This window comes from Chinchilla lanigera, unplaced genomic scaffold (genome assembly GCF_000276665.1).
Source record: "Chinchilla lanigera isolate Chin_1 unplaced genomic scaffold, ChiLan1.0 scaffold00045, whole genome shotgun sequence".
Taxonomy (NCBI): domain Eukaryota; kingdom Metazoa; phylum Chordata; class Mammalia; order Rodentia; family Chinchillidae; genus Chinchilla; species Chinchilla lanigera.
The window spans coordinates 3,839,967-3,856,771 of NW_004955446.1; the positions used below are offsets into that span (position 1 = coordinate 3,839,967).

The 16,805-nt window shown below is 35.8% G+C and overlaps 1 protein-coding gene across 2 annotated transcripts in view; it reads left to right on the top strand.

Moving 5' to 3' along the window:
* Positions 1–16,805, top strand: part of Adamts6 (ADAM metallopeptidase with thrombospondin type 1 motif, 6) — a 282,035-nt gene that overhangs the window by 219,172 nt on the left and 46,058 nt on the right. For both annotated transcript variants that reach the window (XM_005392632.2, XM_013518467.1), the window contains exons 19-20: positions 6,872–7,035; positions 7,457–7,595. In XM_005392632.2, coding sequence (XP_005392689.1) covers positions 6,872–7,035; positions 7,457–7,595 — 303 coding nt within the window. The remainder of the gene's footprint in view (positions 1–6,871; positions 7,036–7,456; positions 7,596–16,805) is intronic.

Genomic DNA, 16,805 nt, shown 5'->3' on the forward strand with positions numbered 1-16,805 from the left:
TTCACTGGTTAGATTCAATGTTGACCTTGTGAGGAAATTTGACTCAGTTCAGTCAAGTTCAGTTTGTGACTGGAATTGTGAAGAGAATTGAATATGTGAACTGAGGTATGTATGCAGAGAGAGTGAGTCCACCAAAAAAATGTATGCACACTTCAGAAAAAGAAAAACCTGTATAAATATTTTAAGGTTAAATTTATTGAGACATCATGAGATTAATACAAGTTACCTTTGGCCTGTACAGTTACAAGATGTGCTCAAAGTAGTGGCCATTAGCTTCCAGACATTTATTAGTACAGTGAAATGCTGCTTGGGTAACCTTGATCCATTGAGATTATGGCACATGCATTTTCAATTTCTTCTCTAAGGCCCAGCAGTGCTGTGGGTTTTCTGTGATATATGACATCCTCTAGGGTCCCCCATGTGAAGGTAACACCATCTGTTGAAAAAGCATCATGTTATTTTTCTTTTCCTGAAGTGCATATACACACTTTTATGGCCCTCTCTCTCCCTTTGTCTGTCCCTCTCTCTTTCCCTCTCTCTCTCCACAACCAAGATATAGAACATTTCTGCTTTTCCACAGTTTTCATTCCCTTTTAAAGTCACATTCTCTCAGCCACAGCTTTTGTCTAAGGCAAACATTGATCTACACTTTTTGACATTATCTGTATTATTTTTACTTCAGAAATTTTACATAAATGAGTTCACATGGTGCAGTGGTTAGGGTGGAAGGTCAACTTGTTTGGCTTTGGGATCCCCCTGGAGAATAGGTGGAACATACTTCTGGGTGGGTCAAGGAAATTTGGCCTTGGGTTCTATGTCAGGCCTCTCAACCCTTTCTGTCTGGCATAGTTCTGCTCTGCTTTCCAGTCACTATAAACTGAACATTTTTACTGAGTCTTGCCCTTTCCATGAGGATGTTCTTGCCTTGCAGCCTGACAGTGGACTGAATCCTCTGAAATCATGGCCCAAGTTAAGCCTCTTCTTTAAATTGTGGCTGTTGGGTATTGTGTCACAATGACAAGAAAACTAACTAATAAAGAATATTGCTACCAGAAAGTGAGATTGTTGTTGTAATTATACCTGACCATGTGGTTTAGAAGCCTTTGGAACTGGCTCATGGAAGAATTTCGGAAAACTTTACAGATGTAGCCTAGAGAAGCCTTAGAATTTCATAAGCAAAGCCTGTTGAATGATTCTGTTCAGATCTCAGAAGGCCACAATGCTGACAGGAATGTGGACAGTAAAAGCCAGGCTTAGGAGACTTCAGATAGGAACATGGATCCCACTGGCAGTTGGAATAGAGGCCATGAGTATTATGCTCTGGTGAAAATATGTCTATATTTTGCCAATGACCTGAGACTTTGCAGAAGACTGAGATTAAGGATGGTGGACTAATTGATTTGGCAGATGTAATTTCAAAACAGCCCAACATACAGGCTGTGGCACGAGTGCTGCTGGCTGCTTTTAGTTAGATTTATAGTAAGAGTTGGGGCAAAAAGCAAAGCATAAAAATTCAAAAACCTTGCCAGGCAAGGTGCTGTGTTCCTCTAATCCCAGCACTAGAAAGGCAGAGGCAGGAAAATTGCTGCAAGTTTGAGGCCAGTCTGGGCTACTTAGTCAGTTCAAGGCTAGCCTGTACTACAAAGCATGATTTTGACTCAAACAAAAATAAAATAAAATTGAGAAACTTAAATTTTAGTTCCAAAACTCTTGTTTGTTTTCATTTTGATTCAGTTTGCATTTAATTTGTTTATTTTTCTAGCTTCTCAAGAGAAAAGCTGAGATTATTGATATTTAAATGTTTTTGTTTTACAAACAGTTTTCATTCAATTTCTGTCTAAATCCTGCTTTAACTTCACACATATTTTGATATTATGTTTTCATTATCACTGTTTAAAATATTTTCTTTTAATCTTATCATATTATTCACTCTAAAATTTTAAGGGTTTCCATTTTGTCATTGATTTCTATTTTGATTCTATTATAGACAGAAAATGTATTTTGTATGATTTCATTTTGTTGTTTGTTAAGGTTTGTTTTGTGGTGTAGCATGTACCTGAGAAGAATCTATATTCTGGTAGTCAATCAGTTATATTACATTGGTTGGATAGTTTTTGCCCAACTCTACCATACCCTGATTTTATGTCTTCTTGTTTAAACAGTTACTGAATCATGTTAAATTTTCTAATTAGAATTGTGATTTTCTTCCTCTATTTTTAGTTTATAATTTTACTTCATTTATTTGGAAGCTTTGTTAAATGTATACAAACTTAAGGTTGTAACATCTTGATATATTGAGCATTTTATTATTATCAAATGTCCCCTTTTATTGCTGACAGTATTCTTTGACCCAACTATTTTGTCTGATACTAATTTAGCCACCATAACTCTCTTCTAAATGTTTACATGGTAAATCTTTTTTCATCCATTTGCTTTTCACATGTAGGTATCTGTGTATTTAAAATGTTTCCTGTAGACAACATATACTATGATCTTGATTTCTTAGTGCATCTTAGTGCATTTTTTAACTGCAGTCTCTGGTTGGGGGTGTGAAGGTGGTACTGGCAAACTTATTTTGTAAAGGTCCAGACAGTCGATTCAGGTTTACAGGACATATGTTCTCTGTACAACTATTTACTCTTACCACTGTAATGTAAAATCCAATGTGGATAACATGGAAATGAATGGATATGACTACATTTCAGTAAAACTTTATGTACAAAAATAGATGATGAGTCATGGTTTGCCAACTCCTTGTTTAGACCATTCATATTTACTATAGTTATCAATATTCAGTTTAAGTCTACCATCTTGCTAGTATGTACTCTATTTGTCCTATGTGTTGTTTTCTATTTTGTTTCCTTTTATATCTTCCTTTTTAAGTTTTTATTAGTGTACACTTGCAGTAATCATGATTACATTCTTTGTGGAGAGTAGGTACATGTACAGAACACATCTTAATTCTTTTTTCATCCCCTCTGTTCAACTCCATGTCCCTTCTATCTCTTGGTCCCTTTCCCTTTTGAAAAAATCTACCTTCCTAGTATATATTTTAGGTTAATCAAATGCTTTATAGTATTTCTTTTGGTCTCTACTAATTGTTACTTTTGGATTTACAAAATGTATCTTTAATTTATCACAGTACACTATAAAATAATATTATACCATTTTGTTTGTGATGTTAAGATTCTTAAAACGGTTTAATTTCATTGCTTCTTTCCTTTCTTTGGGCTATATTTGAGTACCTTCTACTAGTTAATCCATATATTATAACCATATAATATTTTCATTATTTTGTTTCAAAGAGTTGTTTATTGGGCTGGAGCTGTAACTAAGAGGCTCTGTGTTTGATCCACAACAACAAAAGGTCAACTATCTTTTTAAATTTTTTGAAATAAGAAAATTTATTTTATATTTATCATTATTTAGCATTTTTCTTTTCTTTCTATAGACTGAGTTTCCATCCGATAGAAATGTATGCATTTAAGGTTCTTTAATAGACTTTAATAGTTGTTTAAAATGTATTCCTGCTAATTTAATAATTGTTGTAATTTCTGAGTGTTTCTTTTGTTTGGCCTTTTTTCTTGTTTGAATCATATTTTCCTTTTTTTTTTTTTTCTTTTGCATTGGTAGCAATTTTCCTTTGGATGTTTTGCATTTTATTTCTTTGCTGAGTCTGAATTTTGTTTTCTACCTTTAAAGAGTGTCAATTAACTTATTGATCAATTTGATTCTTTTGATGTTGTCTTTTTGAGCTTTGTTTGGTAGGTCCAGAATGGCCTTTATTCTATAGCATGCTTAGTCCTACTAGAAAGTCATGATTTTTCTTGGGTGTCTAGAGTGCCCTAGTGGTTAAAATGTAATGGTTCTGCTTACGGTTTTTCAGTAGTTTTTGCTAGTTTGTTTATTTTTGGTTTAGTTTAAGTTTTTGCCTGGCTGCATGGAATTTTATTATATGCACATACAAATTAGCAGCAGACCCTTTCCACTCTACAAATTCCAGCTACCTCAGCCTTCCCATTTCTGATCTCTGTCTTCACAATTGAGTGAGACCATCATGCTTCAACGGGTTCTCTGGTTCTATACTGAAAGTGGCTGCGGGCACAAAACTGGGGAGATCATAATCAGTTCACAGTCCTGCCCAGTGTCTCAGAGCAGCACATTCATATATTTTGTGTTTTGTAGTTGATTGTAGCGGAAGAGCAAGTCTGGAGCCAGTTATTTCAACATGAAAATAAGTGGAAGTTTTATTTTTTTGAAGTTTGATCCTTTGAGACTGGTTTCATCTCTCCAGAAACTCCTAGTGAGACGTAAACTCTCATTTCCATGAAAACATTATTATGTATCCCTTAACGGTTTTTTTAAGAAAAAAAAAAAAAAAGTATATCCATAATGCATCTTCACACAGAATTTCAGTATGATCAAGCTCTCTATTTAAGAAGACCCCTTTATTTTGACATCATAATTTAGGTTGTTTTCTACCTCAGCAAGACTCCAGACAAGAATAAGAACAGCTCTTTCCCTTTAATAATTTTCTGTCCATGATGCTACTTCCTCCTTTGGTCAACTGAATGCTTTGTAAATACTTGCTTCTTTCCTAAATGACGTTATGATCCCATTAATCAAGATCTCTTCATTTAGTAGTTGTGCAAAGAAAAAGTTTTTTTTTGTTTTTTTTTTTATTTTTCTCCGGTACCGGGAACCAAACTCACGATGCAAAGAAAAAGTGAGTGTCCAAATTGAAGATCTCAAAGCAGCTGATAGTTATTTTTATTTATACTATTTCACCTAAAGCCTAAGTAATTTTGATATTTTAAATGGGACTGGAAGCCACTGGAAAGGAGCATTGAAAAAAATTGTAAACTATAGAAAAACTCAAGACCAAATAATCCTTCAGTTTGGTTGATATGTTCCTGACTCAAAGGGTTAATCAAGTTTTTTATCTGGCAAATAAATGAATCCTTACAGCATCTCTGAATGTAAGGAAATGCCAATGTATTTGCCAGCCAGACAAGAGTAAAGGAGGTGAAAAACGTCTTAAGGACCAGAGATAAAAGTCTAGAGTCAGAGAGTCAGAAACTCTCCGTACCGTGATGCTTTTCATTCTTTTCTGTGGCTTATTCATCTGATCTGATGAAGTTTTTGTAGTAAGCTAGCATACTCACAAAAAATTAAATTGACATGTTTATCGCTGTCTTATTTATAGGAATTTTTGTATAGTAGTGCTAAAAACGCTCCTTTGGCCACATATTTTTAAACTTTTAAAATATGTATTTGTATTTTCTATAGAGGTTTTAAAAAATTACGCAAGCATATCTTTTTCTTTTATGGTTTTTTGGGGGGTGTTGGTAATTAAACCCAGGGTTTATATATGCTAGGCAAATGCTGTGTCACTGAACTGTATCCCCAATTCCCTTATAGTGTCTGAGTTTCTTATCTTACTTAGAAAATATTTTTATACCTTAATGTTGCAAGAGAAAAATTCTGCCATATTTTCTTCTGGCATTTTATAATCTAACTATTTTATACTTAAATATTTATCCATCTGGCATTTATTCTTTCTCTTTTTTAAATCTTTGTTTTTATTGATGTGAAATTCACATTACATAAAATTTAAAGTGAAACATTAAAAGTGAGTAATTCAGTGACATTTTAGTACACTCCAAAACATTTTCGTTAGCCCACAAGGAAACCATGTATCCTTTATTTAGGTGTTCCCTGTTCTCCTTATCCCTCTGATCCTGGCACCCAGTCATCAATCTGCTTTCTGTCTCTGGGTTTTTACATATTCCGGTTATTTCTTAGAAATGGAACATATAATATGTGGGCCTGTCTCTCTAGCATCTTCTACTTAGCATAATATTTTTGAGGCTCATCACACTATCGCATGTATCAATACTTCATTCCTTTTAAGACTGAATAAATTCTATTGCATTGCGTATACCACAATTTGTTTATCCGTTCATTCATTGATGGATATTTGGGTTGTTTCCATTTTTTAACTACTGGGAATAGTACTGCTATGAACATGTATATACAATTCTGTTACTTTTTTTTTTTGGTACCTGGAATCGAACTCAGAACCTTCTACTTGCCAGGCAGGTGCTGGGTCACTGAGCTATATCCCTGGCTCGGATGCATATACAAGTAGTTGAGTACTTGTTTTTTATTCTTTTGGATGTCTACCTAAGCATGGAATTAAGGCTTTTTGTTGTTGTTGTTGTTGTTGTTTTAAGATAGGATATCACTATGTAGTTCAGGCTGACCTTGAACTCACTAAGTTGACCTCAAACTCAGGTGATCCACCATGCCCAGCTGTGGCATTGAATTCTATGTAAAGAATGAGATTTAAATTCAGCAAATTTTCCCCCAAAGGCTAGTCTTTTTGTCATAGCCTTATTTCTTGTAACATTTCCTTTACTAACTTCAGAGACTTCCTTTACCAATACTAAGTTCCCATATGTACTTGGGTCTATTCTTTAACTCTGTTTGGCTGGATTGTACTGTCATTCTTTGTGCCAGTATCACAGACTGTCTCCTACTTCAGAGTTATTTAATTTCTGTTTAATATTTGGAAAGGGAAGTCTGCTCCCTACCTCTGCCTTCACCCTCAGGTATTCTATTTATTGTAATTTTTCTTACTAGTTCTATATTTATTTCTTCCAATAAACTTTTCAATCAATGACAAAAATACTCAATATCTTCTTAACATTCACATGAAAATTACAGTTTTAATTTGTATTTAAATAAATAGTCATATGTCACCTCTCCAAATGAAAATAGGTATCATTGTATGTTTCAGGGCAATAATTAATCTGTTAAATGGGAAGTGAAGCTTCACATTTTAAGGTAGATTTTGATTGTTTTCCAGCTTTAAAGTCTGAAGTGGATGATTACTATATTAACGGTGCCTGGACTATTGATTGGCCTAGAAAGTTTGATGTTGCTGGCACAGCTTTTCACTACAAAAGACCAACAGATGAACCAGAATCCTTGGAAGCTCTAGGTCCCACCTCAGAAAATCTCATTGTAATGGTAAATGTATCTTAGTTATTTTATTTCTACTGATTGTGATTCTGCTTTGTGAGGTAGGAAGGGTTAATTAATTTCTCTGTTTCACTGAGGGTAAAATGAAGGAAAATAAAAGCAAAATTATTTGCTCAAAGTCAACGAATCTGAATTTAAAGCAGTAGCATTCTTTCCACACAACTGCCTTATCTTTCCAGTGCTTTCTTAAATAATATTTTGTAACCAACCAAGCTGAATGAAAGAATTGGCTCAAACTACTCATGAAAATGGAAGAAGAAAGTTTTATATAAGTACATATATGTTAAAGTTGTCTTAAATATCCTGTAAGATTTGCTTGATGGTATTTTCTCCTTCAAAAGAAGTAATAAGTATCTGAATGAAAGCTTACTGTATTTTAATTATCTTCACCATTTGCTTTTAATGGCAGGTTCTCCTCCAGGAACAGAATTTGGGAATTCGGTATAAGTTCAACGTTCCTATCACTCGGACTGGCAGCGGAGATAATGAAGTGGGCTTTACATGGAATCATCAGCCTTGGTCAGAGTGCTCAGCTACTTGTGCTGGAGGTAAGACACCCACTAGGCAGCCCACCCAGCGGGCAGGATGGAGCGCAAAACATACTTTGAGCTATGCTTTGTGTTTGCTGAAGAAGCTAATTGGAAACATTTTTTGCAGGTTTGCTCCAAGCGGTAATTTAGCAAAAGAAACTTTGCTTTAATTATATTATATTCCATTTGTTTTCAACCTCATGTAATTTATACAGATTTGTTGGTAAAATACATCTTGGCACAATGAGTGTCTGCTGGTGCTTCTTCCCAAGACTTTCTTGAAGGTGGGCTGTTTGCTTTTCATGAACACATTCTTGGTAAAAATAATTAAATAATAAATAAATAAATAAATAAGGAGTTTGAAATAAGACAATGAGCAAGAATCAGACATCACAGATGCAACTTCTTGTAATGGGGGATGAGACTGTATGTCTGTGTAACAGTGTGTTTGTGGTTGTGTGTTTGTGTTTCCCACATCCTATTCAAACTCCCTTCTCCAGCCATCAAAGTTAAGGGGCTGTATACTGGGATGCTACAGTAACTACTGGTGCCTGGGTCTCTGGGCTAACTGTGTGCACTGACCCCATTGCAATCCCTCAGAGAGGTAGAGGTAGCTGCTTAGGCAGTGATTGGTGATGTGTTGGTTGTCCCATGTGCGTTTTTCATGGGTGCCTTTTCCCCACAATTTACTCTATTCCTAATCCTCCTCCCTCTAGTGGCCACCAATGCAATTCTTTACCTCTGGCTGGGAGAGCAGGACAGTTGGCTTCCTTCAAAGCCAACACCCTTGCTGCTGCATGGACTGGTGAGTAGAAGTGCTGTGCAAGCAGCATCTTCCTTCTCTCTGGAGACTAAATGCATCGCCTCCACCGTACATCTAGATCCCAATAGGCGAGGAAATAAAGCTATCCCTCAGGCTTAGGCTGAATTAGAGCATCTCACCACTCCAGAAGCAAAGATTAAGTTTGGAATAGCGATACCTAGAAAGAATAAAATTAAAGCATTCAGTGTATTAATTATGCTCCCTTCCCAAATGCTGCAGAAATATGACTTCGCATGACTATCCTGTCTTGTCCTACATTTGCTGAATCTCTAAATACCTCTGAGTTTTGAATTGGAGAACTTGTGTCAGAAAAATAACTATTATATAATAGATTCAACAGATTAACAAATTATTTTAAAATTAATTTTATAGCAGATTAATTATTTTTAAATTCATGCAAATTAAATCAATTAACTACAACTTTAATTTCAATAGTAAAGACTATACAACATGAAAAAAACCAAATGAATAATAGCATATTAATGTTCTGTCCTATGTGAAATATCATGAAACATGGTTATGTATGATTTGTGGCATATTTAATAAATTCTCTAAGCCCATCCATTTATGTGCAAAGTGGTTAGTGATTTATAATATAAACTTCAAAAAACTATAATGCATTACCTTTTCTTTAATGAATAAAAATATATTTGCAAATAATGTCATTATTGATTATCCTCAACTAAGTGTTCAAATGAGTGCCACTGCATTATATTTCAGTGGCATTTATACATCCTTATTCCAATTAAATTTCTTTTAGTCAAAATAAAATTAACCTCCCCTTTCCACATACCAAAAAATGTTGTAATTAGAGCAGCACATATATGATTCAGGCCTTGAGGTAAAGTAAGATAAACTTGTTAGAGTCCAAACAATTTAAAATTTAGAAAATCTAATAAAGAAAGTTGAAAATTAAGATGGATTAGCTTATAGAAGAGAAGGCTGAGGGGGAAAATGTTAGTGTCTTCAAGTATGTGACAGCATGTTGAATGGGAAATTCTTAGTATCTATTCTTCTTTTGCTGAAATTGCTATATTTGGGGATGGTTTACACATAGTCTTGTCTGAGGCCAAGGAGGGATTAAATGAATTCTCAATGTTCCTTCAATCCTATGATTCTATTTGTTCAGAGAGGAGATAGTCCAACAAAAATGAAGGAGGGGTGGGCCATGACAACTTAATTTAGAAGAAAAAACTATGATCTTATTGGAGCACAAAAGTACGAAAAGCTAAAATAAGTGTTATTCTTTTCCATTACGCTTGTGTTAAGAAATAGAAATGATTTTCTCTGATAGAAATAAAACAGAGGAAAAGCATGACAGGAGACAAGCCCCTAGAAGGAGGGTTTTCTCTTCCTTCTTATACATCTTTTTTTAATTCTGGAGCTACTGAAGTGATTCTGGGAGCCAAATCTGTTTGGTTGTGAGTGGTTAATAATATTCACAAAGCTATTGCCTTTTTTGGGAAAGGGAGGTACCTTGCTTGAAAGTTGGCAGGCATGATGTGAAAGACTGTTGTTTGTCTTGGTAAATGGTTCTCAAAGTATGGACCAGCAGCATGAACATCAGTTAAGAATTTTGGGAATCTATTTCAAACCTACTGAATAGAAACTCTCAGAATGGGCCCAAGCAGACTATAGTGTAACAAGCCTTACAGATGTTTGAGATTTTCTGTCAAGTTTGTATCCCATTGGTCTTGATTTTCAGACAAACCCAAATCTAGCATGCTAGACAGAACCTGTAGCCTGACTGGTGGAATCTGGGCATCTTTGTAGACTTATTTTGCACCTAGTACAATATCTGGAACACATTAGATACTCGGTAGGTGTTTAAAGACAGTGAATGAGTGAAAGGAATTACTTTTGCCAAGTAATGTGTGTACCTGTTCTTCCAGGTAGAGGAAATAAGAATTTAGAATTGGTAATATTTGTATGAAACAGTGCAGAGAAATTGCTAAGGAGAAAGAGTATATTTTAATTAACATGAGTAAATAAAACCAAGCTCTGTCTTTTGTTTTCTATACTTTCAATAAGTAGAAACTCTGAGAGTAGGGCAGGACATAGAACGTACTAGGGTACAGAGTACAAATATCAGTTGTTGAAATGATTCTGTACATACCCCAGTTTTGATATCAAGTTCTTTAAATACAGGAAGCTTATGTTTGAGGGCAATAAGTAAAGTCCCTTAGGGATCAGGGACCCTGATCAAAGACAGCCTAAATCATCTACTTGGCAATACTAAATAAATTTCACCTACAGTTAAGAAACCATTAAAAAGATTATTTCTACCTATTTTTCACTCAGAAACTAATAATGAACACTGAGGTCAGTTCTTAATTGTGATATTCCACTTTTATCTCCTCAAAGAGATGCTGGATATCTTGAGGTTCTCAAAAATTCTTAAAATGGAAAAAGGGAGAGCAAGAAATCTCAAAGAACTTCCACTGCAGTCTCACAAGATTCTGCGAGTGTTCTTACCTATTTTTATCCCACAGACATTTTACTAACCTTTGAACTTTGATGGGGGCCAGTAATCGTCACTTTCTCAGGAGAAAGAGGACTATTAGGGAAGGGGACCAAGGAGAAGAGGAGGAGGGAGGAAGAGGGGTAGTGAGAACTTGGTGAGGGGACACATTCCTGTGACTCCAACACTGTGGGAGGCTGAGACAGGAAGATGGCAAGTGTAAGTCCTGCCTGGATAACTTAGGGAGACTCTGTCCTAAAATAAAAACTACAAAGGACTAGGAATATAGTTCAGTGCAAGGGCTCTGGGTTCAATCCCTAACACCTTAAAAAGGAGAAGGTAATATGGAGGATAGATATGACCAAAAAAATCCCAATCCTACCATTTTGTACACTTAATATACACATATATATCAATATATCTATGTCTATCTATATCTATCTTTTTTTTTTTTTTTTGTTCTTTTTGAGACAGGATCTCACTATGCAGTTCAGGCTGGCCTTGAGCTCACTTTGTAGCCCAGGCTGGCCTCGAACTCGCAACAATCCTCCTGCCTCAGCCTCCTGAGTGCTGGGATTACAGACGTTGGCCTCCACACCCAGGTGTATATCTATCTTGAACCCGTGGCCTTCTCACTGAGCTACATCTCTAGCTTTTGGCTTTTTTTTTTTTTGAGTCTAGGGCTCCCTTAGTTACCCAGGCCAGGCTGAAACTTGTGATCCTCCTACCTTAGTCTCAGAGTGCTGGGATTCAGGCATACATCACTATCCCTGGCTTAATAAATATACTTAAAAAAAAAAAAAACAAACTAGGCCTGATGGCACACACCTGTAATTGCAGGTACTCAGGAGCCTAAGGCATAAGTATCACAAGTTTGAGTCCAACCTGGACAACTTAGAGAAACTCTTAAAGTAAAAAAAACCAGGCTGGTGATACAGCTCAGTGGTAGAACATTTGCCTAGAGGTGCTGGGTTCAGTTCCATGTATCAAGGAGGAGGCTGTGGAAGGGGAGGGTGCTTTCTCATATGTGATCTTTTAAGGTAAGAAGTTCTGAGACTGTTTTTCTGTTGCTTAGCAGACCCAGTGACAAATATAATGTGCAGGAAACATTGATGGTGATTCAGTCCACATAATGGTCTTTACTCTGAGTCAGTGATGAAACACTTCCTTATCCTGATCGGGAACATTGAGATGGTATGGAGAATTGTCTTCAGGAGAAATGTGATTTTTAAGATACAACTGTGACTTCCTCAGTGAGAAAATTCAAGCCCAGTAAATTAAAACTTGACTATTTTCAGAACAAGTTTCCAAGTAATGCTGGTGCTACTTATTCAAGAACCATACTTCCAAAAATTCTGGGCTAGACACAGCTTTCCTGAAGTAAATGCTGATTAAAGCAAAGTGACTAGTCTTTTAAATTATAATCTATATTACTGTTATAATCCACATTACCACTAAAGCTACTCCTTTTAATTATAGGTGATTCTACTGCTCAGCTATATAATAACAAATGCAAATTTTTTATTTTATAAAACATTTTTTGATGCCCTGTTTCCTTTGAGAATCCTTAACACTCAAACAAGATAGGCATTGCTATTATCATTCCTATTTTATATGTGGAATTCAAGTGAAGTAATTTGCTGAAATCAAGACCTAATAATTGAATCTCTATTGATATTTTTAAAGTGGAATTTCTCTAATAATAAAAATGGCCTATTATCTTGATCATTTCACCATTTAGCAACCTCTGTAGAGAAACATGCTGTATTTTCTATTCAAAAATATCTCCTTCACTAGCTTGAAAGTTTGTTTTTTCAAATACTGTTACTAGAGCAATCGGTCTTCATTTTGGTGCACATTAGAAATGCCAGATAGACTTTGAAGTGTTCTGATACTTGGGTCGCACACCCCAACTCCCCCAGCCCATCATATTTAATTGGTTATGGGTGTGGTCTGGATTTCAGATTTTGAAAGGATCCCTGGTAATAGTTACTTATTTTATTTTTTAGAGACAAAGTTTCACTATGTGGTTCAGGCTAGTCTTGAACTCACTATATAGCATAGGCTGACCTCAAACTCATGGTGATTCCCATCTAAGGCTTCTGGAGTGCTGGGATTATAGTCGTGCCCCATCAGCCCCAGCCAGCCCTAGTAATTTTAATGTGCAGCCAAGGTTGAAAAGTATTGCCTTTGAGATAGATTGAGAGTTTTAATCTTCAAAGAATTAATATTCAGATGCAGATATCTTGGGGGGGCATCACTAACTTCAATAGTTGACTGCAGAGGTTAATAACACAGGAATGAATACAATTTCTGGGGGTAGGAAAAGAGATCTTCATCCTTCCTCAATTGACACTCCTATTACTTTGTACAATTTGTTTTTCTAGGGTTTCCTTTCTCTTTCTTTGTGTAGGACTAAAAAAAAAAATCATATACCAAACTGAATTTGATTAGGTTTCTGATAAATAGAAGTATCTCTGCTAAACTTTGCTTTGAAGCTCGGGAGATAAGTTAAAGCTATGCTTAGATTAAAGAGGAAAAAGAGATGAGTATATTGTTTGAGGCTATTTTTATTTTATTTGACTGTCAAAGAGCATAGTTTTGGGGTTTTCAAATATTTTTCATATACTATTTGGTTATTGAGAAGTTTTTGTGATAAATTGTCATTGACTATTTAAAATGCTATTGTTACTTTTTCTTGTATACATAGGTAGTCTATTAGTTTATTCTTATGTATTTAATGGTTCTTTTATTTATTTCTTCCCTGAATGTAAATTTTGATTGCCTAATTTGTGTGTGTGTGTGTGTGTGTAAGTGTGTGTGTGTAAGAGAGAGAGAGAGAGAGAGAGAATAGCATATAAAATTTGAAGTTATTCTGTATATTTTTTCTTTCTAGCTGTGACAAATTCTTTTATTTTACTGTATGCATCTTTACCTGGGTCATTTGGATCCTAATATGTATTGGAGTTGGATTCTACTCTGAGATTTTTAAGATGCTTTTTAAGTGGCTTCTAATTACTATTTTAGATTTTCCTAATTTAGGAGCATAGTTTCAAAAGGCACCAAGAAGCCCAGTAGTACTTCAGTGGGTTCACAGGGGTGTTGTAGAACACTGTACCTTTTTAAGAAAAACAAATGATAAAAAAAAAAAAGAACAACACAATGACAATAATTGTACACTATACATATTTTTACAATTAAATTATTTGGAGCTAACTTTTTAATAAATAAAACTCTTAGACTTTTTGGGTCTATGAGGTTCTGTAAAAATATTGTTGGATACAAAGGGTACATGAATCAGAAAAGTTTGAGAACCTCTGACTTAGTGTAATATTAATATCATTAAGATTAGCACAATATCACATCAATTTACAGTAGATGTTGAATTTCATTTCATTAGAGGGTAAAATGCATGTAAACTCACTATTCAGGGACCTAGTGATGATCAGAATTCAAAAATGGAGACTCTTGCACTTTCAGATAAAGACCTAGAAATTCTGAATAAGTAAGTTTCTCCTCATATCCATGTTAAGTGCTCCTGATGTGTCCTCCCCAATGTTTCCTTCCTCTTTCTCTGTTTAGTAAAAGTTTGGTGGATGTGAAAGCAAAAATTCAAAAGAAAGAAGGAGAGAAGGAAGGATATATTTAAAAGAACTTCTGATAAAATTACTTTCTATGTGACTAAAAGGTTTACAGAATAAACTATACTATTCTATTTATTAATAACAAAATTTTCAAATTATTTTAATGAATCTATCATGCAGATTACTGAATCCTCTTAAAAGCTGGTTATTTCTACATTGTTTCTGTGGAAATAAGTGTTTATATTATGTATTTTATTATTTTCAAGAATGATATATGCATAATGTGTGCTTAAAAGTATAGAAAAGTTATACTTTTTAAACTTTTAAAAGTGATTATTAGAAAAAGTACAATGCAATTTTTAGGCCAATACTGAGCACCTGATAAAGAAAACAGCTTTTACAGAACCAGATAAAGTAGAAGGAAGTTCTTTTTGCTTTCGCAAATATCCCCCTAATTTTTTTGCCATTTCTTTAGAGCAGAATATATTTATTGAGGGAAAGAAAGCTTCTGTCCAGGAGAGGGACGGAAGGGGGCCCGAGTGGGTTGCCAAGGACCCTGCCCCTTCCAGGGACTTTTTAGAGCAAAACCCGAGGTGAGACGGGTCCAAGATAGGGAGAAAATGGGAAATTACAAGGTGGGCATGAGGTGGGACAAAACTATGGTCAGCCTATAAGATTACAAGTATAATAGTTCAGGTAAAATTGAGTAAACTGGGATCAAATGGGGAAGCGAGTCACTAGCAAGCAGGTATGAATACAGATCATGGGCTTTTCCTGTAGGGGGTTGGGCTAGTGACTCTTTCTGGCTTTTTAAAGGTGGTTGTTACTTATTTAGAATATCAGTTCCTGATGTTCACACCTAGGGAGGTATGTGGGTACATTTGCTTAGTCCTTTTGTCTTGAGGTCTGGCCCACAGGCATCTTGTCTTTCATGTTGGCTCCTTTGAAGGCCTGGCCCTGTCTGACTGCCTGTAATATTTCTATCTAACTCAGCTGCCTATAACATTCCCTTCTCTGAAGAAGTAACCCAAACTGCCGTGAGGGAGTAACGGGCCATGATCGCTCTGGCTTCTTCAGGCTGAAAGGGGTTGTAGTTGTTGTTCGGCAGTCAGAGATACTCTTCAGAGGGTCTATCTAAAGGCCCTCGATAGACACCAGGCGTTTTCTTCTTGGGTAGGCATATAGCTTTAAATCTGGAGGAGACAAAGTCAGAGAAACAATTAAGTATGCATGGGCCAAATAATAAGATCAACAGGATTATTATGAATATAGTCAACAAAGATTTCCACCAAGAGGAGCTGGTAATGGCTCCCATAGAGAGGATAAGGTCCAGGGATTTTTAGAATCTGACATATCATTGATCTGTTGTCTGATATCTTGAATAGCCATTGAGACATTAGCAGAGGGATCAGGAATGTACACACAACATTCAGTTTTTATAATAGCACAGGTACCTCCCTGCGCTGCTGTTAGAATATCTAATGCCATCCCATTTTGGAGGATGGCCTATCTCATTAATTTTACTTCTTCATTTAGGAGAGAGAGACCAGCTGTAGTGTCACTTAAGCCCTGCTGAGTATAATTAGTTAAGGCCTCGATATGCTACATGACATCTTCTAACCCTAGGGAAGGGATAAAGATAGAGGCCAACTGATTGTACCTGTGAAACACGCTTGTAGACCATGGATGTTGTAGGCAGGGCAAATTAGCAGGTTTGTTGATAGTTTTGACACTCCTGTCTTGTAAATATGCAAATCCTAATGTGCATCTTCCTGTCCATTCACGGGGTAGCCAGGGCCACAAATTGGTCCCACAAGACCAATGAGTGCCACTGGGGGCTTTCCATCTAATTCCAGGGTGAGTAAACCAATCTGCTGCAAACCAGTCTTTAGCCTGTAAAGTTATTGTATGTATACACTGTTTAGGGGATGTCCATCCCAAGTATTTCGTGGAGTTAAGCCAATGAGACTAGGAGTGATTCTTTTGTTCCCAACTAATGGGGCCTTCTTACTGAGATGGCCTATAATGGGAGTTAACCATATATAATCATCCTGTATTTGAAAATAGCCATCCTGATATCTATGGTTTTTGGCCCTCAGGATAGGGACCTTACCAGCGTCTGTAGAGAGGCTTCAGTGACGTTTTGGGAGAAAACTCCATTATGTCCAGCGTCATTAAGAGTATAATTTATAGGCCACTCAGTTACTCTGTAATAGTGGACTGATCTATAGACTATTGAACTCTTTCGTATCTCATTAATATAGTCCTGTAATTTATTTTAATCATCTCCTTGAAGTGGGAATACCCACCAAGGAAGTCCAGATGTACTTGACAAGGGGAGTGGACCACATATCCAGCAA